The 15,638-nt window shown below is 37.6% G+C and overlaps 1 protein-coding gene and 1 non-coding gene across 2 annotated transcripts; both read right to left on the bottom strand.

Annotated features, from left to right (window-relative positions):
- Positions 1-1,813: 1,813 nt before the first annotated feature.
- LOC103998912 (uncharacterized) lies at positions 1,814-5,347 on the bottom strand. Its single transcript, XR_010491448.1, has 2 exons — positions 5,012-5,347; positions 1,814-2,154 (listed from the first exon to the last, which is right to left on the bottom strand). It is a non-coding gene; the product is annotated as an uncharacterized LOC103998912 (transcript).
- A 303-nt stretch (positions 5,348-5,650) lies between these two features.
- LOC135623624 (caffeoyl-CoA O-methyltransferase-like) lies at positions 5,651-12,519 on the bottom strand. The gene is made up of 5 exons (XM_065126790.1): positions 6,848-12,519; positions 6,697-6,776; positions 6,468-6,612; positions 6,266-6,397; positions 5,651-6,188 (listed from the first exon to the last, which is right to left on the bottom strand). Exons 1-5 carry the CDS (start codon positions 6,926-6,928, stop codon positions 5,895-5,897), a joined length of 732 nt encoding a protein of 243 aa, XP_064982862.1. The 5' UTR covers positions 6,929-12,519; the 3' UTR covers positions 5,651-5,894.
- Positions 12,520-15,638: the final 3,119 nt, after the last annotated feature.

Raw genomic sequence — 15,638 nt, forward strand, 5'->3', positions numbered from 1 at the left:
TGCAACTCTCATGCATGGCCTCTGTCATCATGTTGTAGGGTTCGCACTGATTATGTTCTCCTTAGCTTCCTTAGTAGTAACGTTTGCTTACTCAGCCTTGTCTTCTGATTTGTCGGGCTCCCTTAAGCGAATGTGAACTCTAAAGTAGTCCAACTCTTCGACTGCTTTGATCATACCTCTGCATGATCAAATCTCTCCCATGGGACTCATTGGTACTTGTATTTGAACTTTTCCCTCGATGGTACACAACCGTCATATGCTGATGATCAAAGCTTTCACCCGATGTAAAATTCGATACACGCACGGAAGACCCACCTCTGTAGTACCATGGCTTTCACTCCTTGAATCCATAGCTTTTCTTGCTGTCGTGTTTTTCACCAAAGTAGAGCTCTTAGTAACTCTCAATCATACCTCTGTATGATATAATCCCTCACGGGATTAGATTCGTATGTATCGCATTGTCATGAACTATTCCACCACGATACGTTGCACCATGTCGCCTTCTGGTGATATCTCCATTGCATTCTGATCCTTGTGGGATGAACTCGGATTGTGATCCCTCCATGTGTGGCCTCTACCAACACATCGCAGAGCCTCTTCCACCTTCGATTGTGTTCGCTCTTTTGGCAATCGACCTTCGTCCACCCACTCTCGGGTCACACTTAGACGAAACATCGCTCTAGGACAATCCGTCGCCTAGTAGCTCTTGAAGTCCACCGACTTCGTTGAAATTAGTGCACCATTGTTTGGATCCTGGGCCCCTGCCAATACTAGCATAATCTACATTGTGTATCGCTTCCTTTATGGTAATTTGAATGGTAGCACTATGGCATATTCTTGAAGAGTACTCGTCTCCGCGTCCTCTTACCCCGTGCCAAGGCCTTCTAAACCCAACTTTCCCTCCGTAAGTTGAGTTTCCTTAGTTCTCCATCAAATGCTTCTCCGAGATAAGGTGCATGTGCCACGAAGCTCCCTTCGTCTTTGGTACCATCCAAGATGAGTCTGCTACATCATAATAAAGGACCCATGGAATGACATGATCCCGCTCTTTCCTCAGCAAGAGTTCATGTCCTTGATCTCTTTCCAAAGAAAGCTTTGTGCCTTCGCTCTATGTTTCATCTTCTATGCTGGCTCTCTTCATGCTGCTTAGATACTTCGCCAAGTTACACCTAAGTTGCTCTGCTCCTCGTTTTGCATTCAGTTGATGGTGACCCTCGCGCCCACCATTCCATGAGTTAACTCTCCATTCAGGCCCTCCTTTTAATATAAAAAATGTTAAGGGAAACCATTGTCAATATTTAAGTCCAACTAACATGGCTCATATCTAAGGGCATAGGACTATCCGAGGTGGCCTCTGATGTGGCTATGAGGTGTCTTTGAGGTAACTCCAAGTTAGAAGTCCTGAGCTTCCGAGATACCACCTGCACTAAGATTGATGTCGGGGAAAAATCTTTAATATGATCCCTCCGATCCTTAAGTTAGTAAATAAGACCCCTAGTGTAACATAATGAAAGTCCCCCTATTAACATTTATCCTCCTCTTGACATTTTATCAACCTGAGTGGCAAGAGAGACATTCTTTTCTTTCCATGATAACTCCGTTAATATATTAACTAACAAGGCACATGCCAATATCTTTCGACTGTCAACATTCTTGAGAGGAAGGGATGCAACGTGCAACATGGTGCCTAAATGAAGGCAATGTTTATGACAAAAATAAATTCAATCTTCGCTAAACCTAAGCCAAATTTCGGCATTATCAGAGCAAAACAACAAGAGAGTCACATATATTATAATAACAGACACAAAAAAACTAAGAAATGTTTGCACTCTTATAGCCATCATTTGTGGATAACTGAAAAGTATCACATGAAACTTCATACAGGCTGTAGTTACAGTGTTCCTCGCTGGATCAACAAATCAAAAACTTCTCTTTGGAAGATGTTATTGCTCAAAACCATCCTCCATGTTGCATCCTGGAATTCTCATCTGGTTGTTGATCTGGATCTTCTTCTTCCTCCTCATTCTTTTCTTCCTCCTCTTCTTCGTCCTCTTCAGGAGGGTCTTCTGGCAGTGGAGTTGGCAGTGGAGTTTTCATTGGGCTAAATTGTGGGAAGATATCAGGTCTTCTGCCAGGTTTTGGCCTTTCCCATTCCTACATGTGAACATATATGTGACTGACTGTACCAAAGGTGAAAATATAGAATAAGTATAATTAACCAACATATGTCAACATCAACATGCTTCAATAAAATTCTCATCAATCAACTCGTTTGATTTGTTTAGGAATCAGTTCATCAGCATCAAATCATGAAAACTTAAATACACATCCTTATGTAGGAACTAATCCGTCAATACCAAGAAGAAATAGGCTTGAAAAGGATACTAGAAAATTTACCAGCATATATCTGTTAAATGCTTCAAATTAATCAAGAAGGCAGCAACATCCAAACCTTGTAGATCTTATCAAGGTTTGTTGAAAATATAGACATGTGTATATACATATATTGGAAATGATTCCTCTATCTTTATCCTCCGATAATCTGATTTAAATGCACCAAAGCATCTAGAAGTAATACAAACAAGACAAGCTTGCTTATTTTTCTTAGAAAAGAGAGAGAGAGAGAGAGTATCCACCTGTACATCAAGAGAACTCTCATCTTAATTCACTTGCTACTTGGACAAAAAGAAACAAGCAGTTTTATATGAAAAGAATATTCTGCAGTGTCACTTGAAAGAGGTCCCATGCTGGTATTATTATAATAAAGCCATCTAGATAATTCCATGTTCTATCCATAAAAGCACTACCACATTTCTTTATTCTTTGTTAGAACTATATTTTCTTTAAAAGTGTGTGCATGACAGCTATGTTTTCTTTAAATAGAAAAAAATTTCATTACATTAAATAGCATACAAAACGCTCACACATAATCTCAAACTTGAGGCTCATTAATCATACAATAATGCATAACAAATATGTTATTGAGCATAACAATAGCATAATTTTTATTTTGTAAAATCTCAATAATACAATGTAATAAATGTGCCCAAGAATTCTTAACCCTTACATTCCTCAAAAGCTAACGAATATTCCTAGATCCTTAGGTTAAACTAACAATTTTCCAACTTGTTCAGGACTCCTCAAGTCTATAGCAACTTTAGTCCAAGGCCATATGAGATCCAAGTGAGATCAACATTGTGCAGAATCTTAATGAAAACTGGTCTTTTCTGTTTCACTGAAAACCTCTATATCTTCTAATTCTGCTTCAGGAAATCTTCACCAATTCTGAAGAGGTCATATCTGATTGATAACTTGTGAAACTTTGCTCAATCTTCTCATCTTGCAGTTAAACTATCGGAGTTTCAATGATTAATATCATGGAAATAGCAGGTAACCCCAAAAGGCTAACCGAACACAAAGTACCTGCCTCAGATCAATTAAGTCATCGATAATCTTAGCCCATGTTTCTTTGACAATGGAGAGAATAATCACCCTTGTTAAACCAAGTTGAATAAAAATAAGATTTGCAGATTTGACTTCATCCCATGGGGATGATATAAGTATTAATATAAGCCATCTACTATGTATTTTCATGGATCAGTGTATTGAAAACACTCAAATTATTGGAAATTCACACTTAACTAGCAAATTGATATTATCCATACAAAACTATAAAAAAGAGGTCTGAAACAACTACAATAGAGAAGATACAGCAGGTCTCCCTGATTTGGATAAACTAGAAGACAAAAAGTGAAGAGATATGGTAAGTGCATTAAATATTTTGGGTTCTAACGGTCCCAACAAAGAAGATATGATAATATATGACACTAATTAATGTTAACATAATTAGATATATTCAACACCATCCAAGATGAAAATCATCATTACGAAGTCCAAAGAAGCTCATAGCAAAAGAAAGGCAATAGGAGGTCTTAGAAGTGTCAAAAGTTTTAATTCTGCAACTAAACAGTCAGCCCCCGAAGAAGAGACCCACGGGACCGTCAACACAGAGGATCAACGCACCCATTGCGATTGGGCCGTTGCGGGGGAGACACTGGTGCCGAAGCATCAAGGAAGGCTTTTAAAGGCTTCTACAGTGGAGACACCAACCATGGTTCAGATGCAGGCCAATGGGAGGCTTCCACCTACGGAGCGCTGGAACTATTGGAGCATGCTCGTCGCCATTGGATGAATGGTTCGACAAGAAGGGGTGGGGAGCTTACAATGGTGCAGGGCGAGGGCTGACAAGCTAGGGATGCATGTGGCGGCAAGCAACGGGGTTGATGGCGATGGTGCGAGGCGGGGACTGACTATTTTACCTTTCACTTTGGCATAAATTTTGCACGTGATGTCACATGCAGTGGATTCTGTCAAAGAAACAGACGAAGTTGTTAAAAATAGAGTAAATTATAGCAACTTCGAAAAGTATAGGTACCCAATGTAACTTTTTAAAGTCACATTGACCACGAAAAGTTACATTGACCGCGATGCTAAAAGAACCTAAGTACGGGGGGAAATATGTAATTAGCCCCAAATTTTAGCCACAAGATATCCTTCAACCTACATCTAATCAAAATCCTTTAACCTAAATCTAACAAATAAACCCCCTATTATGGATGCCATACAAAGCACACCCTTCTTTCTAACCTTGCACTTCCATAAAAGATCCCTGTTCCCATCATGAATAATCAATCCACTCGACTCCAAATACTTTACTAAGAAATAAATTCTCTTTCATGGCAAAAATTACAGATAATTGCTCAATTTTGGTACTCCATCTGCAGATAAACGACTACAAATTTGGAAGACAACAAATATCTAATCAAATCTTAGAAAAATATGTTGAATATGGTTTTTATCGAAACCAAATCTGAACTTGGTTTCATCGAAAAAACCCATAAGTGCTAAATTTGGTTATCAAATTGAGAACTAAATTCTTCTAATCAAAGCCAAAGAGATAAAATTTCTTTGGAAATAGAAATATCAAGAGATGGCAGGATGAAATGCATACGATGGGAAAATCGAGAGGGGAGCGGCGGGTCATCTTCTCTTCCTCGGGAGCCATGCAAACGACACAGTTCTCTCTTCGGCGGCCCCTCCGGAGAATCGAAGACGGAGGCAAAAGGAGACAGCCGCATCGGCCGAGGCTACCAACCGCTGCCGCCGTCTTCTGCGGCGCTCGTGACGGCCACGGCGAGGGACGATGGGCCAAAGAGGCGGTGGAAAGGGACCAAGACGTGGAGGCCATGGATCGCCGCAATACGGCGAAACCGAGTGCAGGAGGAGAAGGCGGCGGCAGTGGTGGCGAGGAATTGATGGGAAGTCGACTGCCCAGAGATGTTTTCATTTATTAGAAGAAAAAAGAACGGCTAGAATTGGATGGATATGATATTGGATTGGATCGGATTCGGATCTTGGCCAAAGAATACCCGATAAAGGTTCCTATTTACCGGGATTTTATCTCTTTTACCTTTGAACAAAATCGAGTCCGGTCGGATTCGGATATTATCTATCTTACCCGATAAAAATTGGAGGTTTTTTTGGGAGAGAATAAAAAAATATATTTTATTACATATTAAAAGATTATGAGAGGATATATAAGTGGATTTCTTTGATAGAGTTAATCCGATGACAAAGAATCAACAAGTCATCCGTAAACAACCTTTATTCTCTTCAATTAATAATTTATATCACGAACAGCTATTGATGAGCAAATTTAAAACAGTAAAAAACATTAAATTAAAAAAAGGAAAAAGAAGGTTAATAACACCCACTTTATTTGGTTGGCTATAATAATTATTTTGGGTCGCACGTGAAATAAGACAAACGTAGTCGCCTCATGCGGCATATATTTTATTGGAGATGAACGGAGGACAGACATGTCATTTCGGCAATCATCTGATCCTCCGGCTGAGGGTGACGCCGTCGCCCACCGGAAGCTGGCAGATCTCGATGCGCGGGTCGGCGGCGAGCTCCCGGTTGAGCTGCAGCACGAAGTCCAGGTAGTGGCGGAGGTAGCCAGGCAGGGGCGCGTCCGGCGGGGCCGCCACCGCGCCGCCCCACAGCGTGTTGTCGTACGCGATGAGGCCGCCCACCTTCACCAGATCCAGCAGCCGCCGGTGGTAGTTGACGTAGTTCTCCTTGTCGGCGTCCACGAAGACGAAGTCGAACGACCCGTGATTCGTCTCCTGCAGCCAGAGGAACGAACGAGTGATGGAGAGGAAGGAAATGGTCGCATCCATGAGTGATAGATCAACCCCCTCACGTCTTGCAGCAGCTGATCGAGGACGGGGAGGGCGGGGCCTTCGCGGAAGTCTATCTTGTGGGCGACGCCGGCCTTCTGTATCGTCGGCAGGCCAACCTCGTAGTACTTTCGGTTAGTGTCCATGGCCAGAATCTGATCCATGAGCATGTCACCAACGAGAACAGAAACAAAGGCTGAAGACTGAGGTGACGGGTATACGTGCCTTGCCGTCGTCGGGAAGGGCGAGGGCAGTGGCGAGGAGGGAGTAGCCAGTGTAGACGCCGATCTCCATCGTCTTCTTCGCTCTGGTGAGCTTGAGCAGCATGTTCAGGAACTGCCCTTCGTCGACCGAGATCGACATGATGTTCCTGCATGGATCATGCAAGATTAAAACAACAGCACTGTTTCCACTGCACGCAACTCAATTAGCATGAGGACATGATATGTAGTACATGGGATGGTTGGCGGTGATCTGGCGGAGTTCTTTCATGCATTCGGGCTCTCGGGGGAGAACGCCGGTGTCCAGTATGTACTGCAAGAAGTAGTATGAGGATCAGAAAAGGTGGACGAGAGAGCAAGGAGGAAGTGAGAGAGTAGTAGTACTTGATAGAGGGCGTCGCTTTGGAGGAGGCTTTTGTGACCGACCTCCTGATGCGGTCTTTGTTGGCCATTCTGAGAAGCCATTGTTGTTGTTGTATGTGTGTCTTCCTCTGTGTTGATGTTTGTTGTAGGAGAACTATGTGATCAGCTTCCAAGGTTTTTGCTGGTCTGGGTTGGGTGGTGGAGAAACTGTGGGCATATAAAGAGTAGGGGCCGGCTGAAGCCGGTGAGACTTGCAGGTGGGGGTGCGTGCTGCTTTGCTTGCCCCATTGTCACATATCTTGTTCATCCTCCCATTAATTGCAGCACACCAAAACCCTCTCACATTTCTACAGACAATTAATTGGACAGCTAGTTCTTGTCACAAACCCTCTCTCATTTCAGACAGCAGAACAGCTACTTCTTGTCACACCATCTCTCTCTACTCCCATTGGTAGAGTTACATGGACAGCACTGAATCTCCTCTTATATGTCTCTCTAATGTTATCCAAGATCATGATCTTAAAAAACAATATCTATTGCATTTTAAAGTGATATATATAATACACTAATCATTCAGATATCTCAACAAAAATCAAAGACTATGATATTAACACCTAAGCAGTGATGCTTTTGTCCGATTCAACTCATGTGCAATAAATTGTGGAATCAGATATATGTGGTACACATTTGTCAAAAAAATATGGTCAAGTTGTTAAGAGAAAAATATGGTCAACTTCTATAGTCGAAAGAACAAAACAGGATAGGCAAAGGAAATATACCAAAATAAAAGAAAATGATAATATTATAAAAAGAAAAGAAGAAACCTACAAAAATGGATGTAGGAAGAAAAACATAACAAAAACACTGAACCAACCATTTTCTAACAAATATTTTTTTAATGTCTGTGTCAAAGTTTTGGATTGGTCATGTTCTTAGAAATTAGAAATTCAAAACTGATGTTAAGATTAGATCAAATAGGTGCTAGTCAAACTTATAAACATTGTGATTAGCTAAAGATTAATGAGTTGACAATGCAAGAAGAGACAGATGAAGGCATAACAAGACTTCATGAGGGACGATAAAATTACTTCTAAAGACTCTTAATTTAACTAAAAATATGGATCACAAACACATACGCACGCACACCATGGAACGAACTAGTAGTTGAATGATGGATGGAGTCCATGCTGTTGACAGGAAGGTACGTCATTAATGGACGATTGAGATGTTACAAATGAAAGAGAGTCGTAGTTACAATGTTTCACCTCAAGCTGTTCTTTTCTCTTCTTCCTTTTCTCCATCCATCCAACCTTGAGCTCATTTAGTACGCTACATTCATGTATACCTACTCACATGTTCCATCTATTGGTCCAGGCTTCTAACCTTTGACTGTTTGGTGGGAATCCATTTGGAGAGGCAACTGGAAGAACAATCTCAAAAACTCAACTCAAATCAGTAAAATCATTGGAATGCAGGTACATTTCTCATTCTATCTGATCATGAATGACACTCTTCGCATGATATGTGAGTGATAGGATGCATAATTTTGAATCATCTGACACCACATGCTTGTTTTCCTTTGATGATAATAGTTGTGAGCTTAAGTTGTGCAACCTCTCAAGGTTATTTTTTGTTTACATATGAAGACCAAAGAATGGTATAATGGCATGCCCTTCTATATGAAGAAGAAAGGGTGCTAGCTCTCTCACCTTTAGTTCTCACCTTTAGACTATGTCATGCATGTAGTGTTTGACCTGCATCTGACCTACACAATTCCGATTTTAATATTGCTTACTACTAAAACTAGCCATAAGTATGTTGAAATTTTTTCTTTGCAGGAATTTGAATCAGAGTAAAATTTATTCCATTACACATTAATACAATCTAAAAGCAGATGGTTATTTATTACTATGTGACTTATCATTGAGTCAAATTGTAGCTTAACCAAAGCTTTGAGTTTTTCGTTCAGTCAGAAACTTCTGTTACAATGTCATGCTTCAAAGATGCTGACATGGGAAAATTAGCACCCTAGTTAAATATTGCATTTATTTGGATCTTGATTTGATCAATTGCGTACATGTACATAAAAGAAAGATTTGAGCAAGAATCCCTCGTGGAAGTTTGAGACCTCAATCCTATCACATTAGAATCAACCATGGAGTTTGCAAATTGAATGTCACCTCTGTTAAACATGATCTTACAACATTTAAAACATCTATAAAAACAAGGTTCATTAAACTAACACAAAATGAACAATTCTAAGAGCATTCACTCATAGAAAATCCATATAATTTCTATATTATTGATCCACTAAAAATATATTTTATGCTCCCAAAACTGCATATATTTACTTTTACATAATGTATAAGGATGCTTTCAAAATTATGATTTTTCATTAGTCTCTGTGAACAATGTAGCTCATGTTCAACAGAGTTGATCTTTAATTTAAAGGCTTACAACTGATTTGAAGGTAAAACATTTTAGGTCTCAACCCTACACACACACACACACACACATTTCAGCAACCATTTTTTTTTCCTTATGGTGACTTAATTTGTAGGATATCACCATATATGTAGATCCAAATTAACAAGGATGCTATATTCTCATGTCATGAACTAGAAGGGAACAAATCTAGTAGGATCTATGGAATGATAGATATCTAAAAAGCTCTCAAAGTTAATTCCAATTAACCAACCTAAGAAGCTCCCACAAATCTAACCGGGACTACATGGTTCTAACGAGTTTCTTTTTCAAATATATCTAGTTGCTGTAGCGATCTTCATTATGATTATCAAGCTTTTGTACAACTAATGGCAAAAGAATCATAATTAACAATACAGAAGAATAATCACAAAAGTAGCAGATTCTTATGACATAGTTAGAGCATATAATCTAAATGAATATGTCTAGCTCGTAAACAGCACCTCCTATAGGGAAGCAATTGTCAACAATGATAATGCAGGGAAAAAAGCTGCTGCTGCTGCTAGTCTTATAAGAAATAATTACAACCAAGAACTAAACATAACATTCCTAATCATTGAAAATCTGAAAGTTCATGTACCTAGATGATTCTAAGATGTTTGTCCTTTCAATCATTTCATTTTAAATAGAATCCTTTTTTTTTGTTCAGTAAATGTCTTTCCCAATAACTTCCTTTTCTCAGCCCCCCTTGTAATGTAGCTTCTGCCTATGGTGTGCCATCATATGCATGAAGTAAAGGGTCAGAAATAGAGTATCCAAGTCTTCTATATGCATGTATTTGTTCTAATATAAGGAAACTTCTGCAAGGTTCATAGCATTATTATCGGTGGAGATGCTTGATGTCTTTGCTTGAATTCCCAACTTAGACTTTCATAAATGAGGAGAACCAGGTTCATCATTTTCGCTATGGAGAACTATTGAGCCACTTATAGACACATCCTCAGATGAAGTGTACCTGCTGAGTGGCTACCATGTAGGAGAGGTTGAAATAACATAATATCTCAATTACCCACATCAGAAGAATATAAAAGATCTTTAATCCCAAGATCTGATAGTCATTTTACCTTAATATTATAATAAAATGCTGTGTAGTCCAAAATTTCTTTCACAGAGTGTACTACTGTGGTACCTGATTCGCTTACTGATAGCTGATCCTTAAAATATAGATTTAATGTTAGACATTGAATACCTTACTGATTTTGAGATTGGACCATGGAAATAAAGATCTATCTTTAGGTTCAGAATATCCTGATAAGCCTCCGCATCACAATACCAAAGTACAAAACTTACATCATCTTGTCTACTATTCCCTTCTGAACTGAAAATTTCAGTGCTAATCCATCAGATGCATCTTCTGAAGCAGATATCACTTATTTTCTCTATTTTCTACCTTATTTGTTGTATTAGGATGATATAAATATTTTTCTGCTGTCAAATAAATATGTTATCTTACAGTGGTTCGAGCAGTTCCTCCTTTAGACTCATCTATCCTTGACCTTGGTATGAGTATAGAACCAGTGCCTGTGATACTAGGCTACTTGGTTTTTCACAGTTGAAAATAGTCCTGGTGCCCTGTAATTCATCTATACCACTATCCCAGCTAGCATTACTCTCGAACTTGCCTTGAATATGGTGTAATGAAATTTGAAGATGGATTAACAAAGGATATGCAAGTTATACTGCAATTGATGACAGCATACCGAAAATTGGAAATTTGGTTTGCATCCTTAACGACCTTGGTGATACTTGTTGCATCATCATTCTTTTGGTTTGCATACCTAGAATAACCATCTCCCCCTCGGCGGCGGCAGTTTCTAGTTTTATCAATATTAAAAATCATGGAAACAATATCATTCATATAATATTTTTCAGAATTATAATATTGCTCCCCGCACACTTGACATTGTGAACCTAGATCCACCTCCCAAACCAACATGGTACTTTATATAACTGTGATGCATGGGTAATACATATATCCTGTATCATGTAAAATGTGCTAACTTCATGTAATTTTAATTTTTTTATTTTTACATATGTATATTTGATATATGGTCCACAACAGATCTTCTAAACATATTTTAATTTTTTTTTAAGATAAAAAAAATTAATAAGGGTTATATGCGCCTAGAGTTGATCGGCACCACAAGATACACCAGCGCAACCAATACCTGGCATGAGTGACCAATATTTTATTTCTTAATCTTCAGTTTCATTTTAATTCTTTATCTTCCAGACATTCTCATTCTGCAGGGTTAGTATGTTTTGTCCAAAAACTTACTTCCCACACAATCAACTTTCATTTAAGATATTGAATAGTTTACTGCTGGCACAACTCAGAAGGTGACTTTATGTAATTGCATCTACAATTACAAGTCATCCAAGGACCTTACCTTCCATCAACAAATGAACATTGTAGTTATGCCATTAGATCCACAAATTATCTCAATCACTCATCAAAGCTACCAAATTTCCTTTGTCCATAAGGTCCATTTGAACCATGTTTTTCCCTTCTAACTTCCAATGGATTTCAACTTTCGATCCATCATTGACAATCATCAATAGCCATCCTCTCCGTATGACTTGGATGCATGTCACGTCAGTAGCACAAAAGACCAATATGTCTCTAGCTATCTTGAATGCTACTGTTCGGATGCATCAGCAAGCCCAAGATCGTGTTGTCTTTGCATTTTGCCAAATGTAATGCATCTTTCGTTCACAAGCCATTCATTAATACTTCCCCAACTATCAAAAAGAAAGAGCGATAACAGAACAATATAAATCAGCATCAAGAAATCAAGAATCAAGCAACCAATAATACCGAAGAAACCAACGTTTTCCAAATCAACAGAACCAGCACAATAATCAATATCAATAAGGAAAAGGATTTTGACGTACGTTAGAACAAATCCATTAAATGGATTCGGCACTTACCCGCTGAAGACATCGCCGAAGGATACCCTGAGCTCCAGAGAGCTGAATCGGGCATCCATGGCGGCAGAATCCCACATCTTGGTGGACGATCGACTTCCACGAGTAGACCCCATTTCTTGTTGCAAAAAAACCTAATTCCTCAGCAACCGTAGCCCATCCGCTACTTTTCTTCGCTTCGATTCAAAGCAAGGATACGATCCGACAGGGACTGGGGAGGTAGAACGAAGGATCGGAGGAAGGGGAAAGACTGGAAGCTGGAACAGAGCGATCAGGAAGACGAGCCAAGTGAGTCAAAGGAGTAAAAGCCTTCAAGAAAAAAATAATTAAATTAAAATAAAAATGCACTTTACATATCAATCAACAATCAAAATAAATAAAAACTATAAAATATCAAAATTGAGAGGAAAAAACCCCCCAAATAAAAAAAAATTGATTAAATGAAAATTAGAATGCACTTGACATATCAATCAACAATCAAAATCAATAAAAAAATAAAAATATCAAAAATAACATAGAAAAATCAATAGTTTTTACAATCAGTTTGAACTAATTATTATTATTTCACATATAATTTTGAAATTAAATCAGCAAAATACTAAAGTAAATTATGATTACACTTTTTTCTTCTTGCTAACCTCAATAATAAATAATGGAAGGTTTTGATTGCTACAAAATATATAGTTTTAGAAATAAAGTTTAAGGATCATTCATATAATTTAATATTTGTATGCAACCAAACAAAATTATATGTTGTCTGTCTATTAACCATGCACAGCAAGAAATGATGTAAAACCACTCATATGCTGAAAACCAATTAATACAAGAACCCAAATCATTGATGATACTTTAAATGATATTAAATGTAAGTATTCTGAAAAATTCATCATGATTTGGTCCATGTATACTTTTAATCATTTTAATTTGTACAATATGCAATCATTTGAATTTAAAATTAAACCATAACATGATTGCCTTCTAAGAAATATTAGTTTAAATGGAAGATTATACAACACCTGATTAGAAGGTAATTATGTTAAACCTAAAATAAATTTAATTGTGAATAACAATCTAATATAAATTTATCTGATGTGGAGGGAGACAATTGAACTGAAAGGAATGATATCAGAGGGACCAACCAATCAATATACTCATACCAAATTGACTCACTTTGCAGTTTGCACTGAACAATCAAACACTGAAAAATAGATTTCAAATCAGGAGTGGGCAAACACTATCAATCATTAAGCATGTGTGCCTGACATATGTTGCTTTCTTTTGAGGCAAATGTGTTTGTCTTCTTTTGCTTTAAAAGTATTATAATTTTTTGTGAAGAACAATCTAAAATAAACTACTGTTTTGTGTAGAGGGAGAAGAGTATACTGAATAAAAAGGAATGATATGAGAGGGACCAAACAGTACTCACTTTGCAGTTTGCACTCAACAATCAAACAATTAAAAATATATTTCACGTTAGGAATGGGGAACACAACCAATCATTAAGCGCATGTATTTGGCATATTTTCCTTTTTATGAGGAAAATGTGTTTGTTTATTATGAATAACAATCTAAGAGAATTTTCTCTTTTAGGTAGAGGAGGATGAACAGTAGATCAAGGAACTCCATCAACCAACTTTTTTTCTTTTATGTAAGTCATCCAAAATTACATCAAGAAACTTTCTAATCATAAAAAATTTATTTTGATCAGGTTCTTGATTTGAGTACATCTGTAAAGTAAAACACACATAACTCTTTTACATAAGGCGATGATATAAGATAAGAAAGTGAATCATGCTTAATGGTTAATACCATTGCATATGTAAAGAAATCCGACTAAGTTATCGGGAATTACATCAAAAACTTCCTAACCACAGGAATTTTATTTAAGAATAATAGAATTACATCCGATATTATATAAAAAGGAGTGGCATTGGAGGATTACATCTGATATTTTTGCTCACTTTGCAGTTTCACTAAACAATCAAATAAATAGTAGATTTCAAGTTAAATAGTTAAGCCTCTGTTTTTGGCATATGTTGCTGTTTTTATGAGGAAAATGTGATTGTTTTGTGTTGCTCTACAAGTAGTATATATTTATTTAAAATAAGAATCTAAAGGAAACTTCTCTCTTGTTTAGAAGAATAAAAGGAATGATGTAAGAGGGACCAGGTAATAATTATGCCAAATTCAATCACTTTGCAGCTTGCACTGAACAATCAAACACTAAAATCTAAACTTCTCTTTTATGCAGAGGGAGATGGAGTATATGAAATAGGAAAAAGAGACATGGCAGGGACCAAGCAATCATCACACTCATTCAAAAATTTACTCTCCTGCAGGTTGCACTGAACATTCCAACAATGAATAATCTATTTCAAGTTAGGAATGGGGAACAACATCAATCATTAAGCCTGTATATTTGACATATGTATCCTCTTTTTTCTCTGAGAAAAAGGTGTTTGTCTTGTGTTGCTGATTCCAGCTAATGACAAAGTTGGACCAGTAGAATACATCTCCAGAATCCATCCATATTTAATCCATCAGCAGACAATAACACAGCACCCACCCACCCCTGTAGGATCCATCCATTAAGAGAGAGAGAGAGACAGAGGGACCATAAAAGATGAAGTCAATGGAGAGGATGAGAAGAAACACTAGAAAGCAAGCATAAAGAGATCATGAACAGGAGTGCTTGGCATCTGTTTCTTGTTCGTTTCCTTAGTTTGCCAAAGCTATTGCTGCAGCAATTAATGCTTGGAATCTCAAGTTCCAATCTTGGAGTCAATTGTACATGGTGAAGAGTCTCTTGCAGGTTAAGTCATTTTCTGGTGCATATATAGTCAAACATGATTGGACAAAGAGAGGAAAAAGAATGTAAATTGTCAGTCATCTAATGTGCCACCTTATGATGAGCCTTTCCTCCACTAATGGCTACAGCAGCACAGTGGAATAATTGTTGGTAGCCTTTCACTATTACTGCCACATATCAACCATTAGGGTTGATCTGATAAAAAAAAATCTGATCATAATAATTTAGTCTTATTAATGATTGAATTCATATTATGCTACTATATGATTAAATATTAAATTCATAATTATTCTATTTTTCCTTTATCGATATGTATATCATCGCGGATCGACTCAAATTGAGTTTGAGTTTGTTGTCAAGTTATTTTCATTGCACAACCATATCTAAAATTGATCTTTGATCATAAATGATGAATTAAAGCGAATTAATCACCTATGGACATCATAACAAAGTCCAAACCATTAAGTCGGATGATGAACTAAGTACACAGTCCTTTCGGCTATTCTAACTCACTTCTTTCTTCAACCACTCTATCGTTTTAGGTAGAGTAGAAGATTATTAGGGGTTGGCTTCAATTAAAGTATATCTCCA

The sequence above is a fragment of the Musa acuminata genome, chromosome BXJ2-9 (genome assembly GCF_036884655.1).
Source record: "Musa acuminata AAA Group cultivar baxijiao chromosome BXJ2-9, Cavendish_Baxijiao_AAA, whole genome shotgun sequence".
Classification (NCBI taxonomy): Eukaryota; Viridiplantae; Streptophyta; class Magnoliopsida; order Zingiberales; family Musaceae; genus Musa; species Musa acuminata.

Bases quoted from the DNA above. Each gene is read 5' to 3' on its own strand.
- LOC135623624 (XM_065126790.1), bottom strand. From the start codon at position 6,928: ATGGCTTCTCAGAATGGCCAACAAAGACCGCATCAGGAGGTCGGTCAC. The intron at 6,613-6,696 runs GTACTACATATC...TGATCCATGCAG, and splicing joins ATCACCGCCAACCATCCCAT to GAACATCATGTCGATCTCGG. The intron at 6,189-6,265 runs GTGAGGGGGTTG...CTCTGGCTGCAG, and splicing joins TCGATCAGCTGCTGCAAGAC to GAGACGAATCACGGGTCGTT.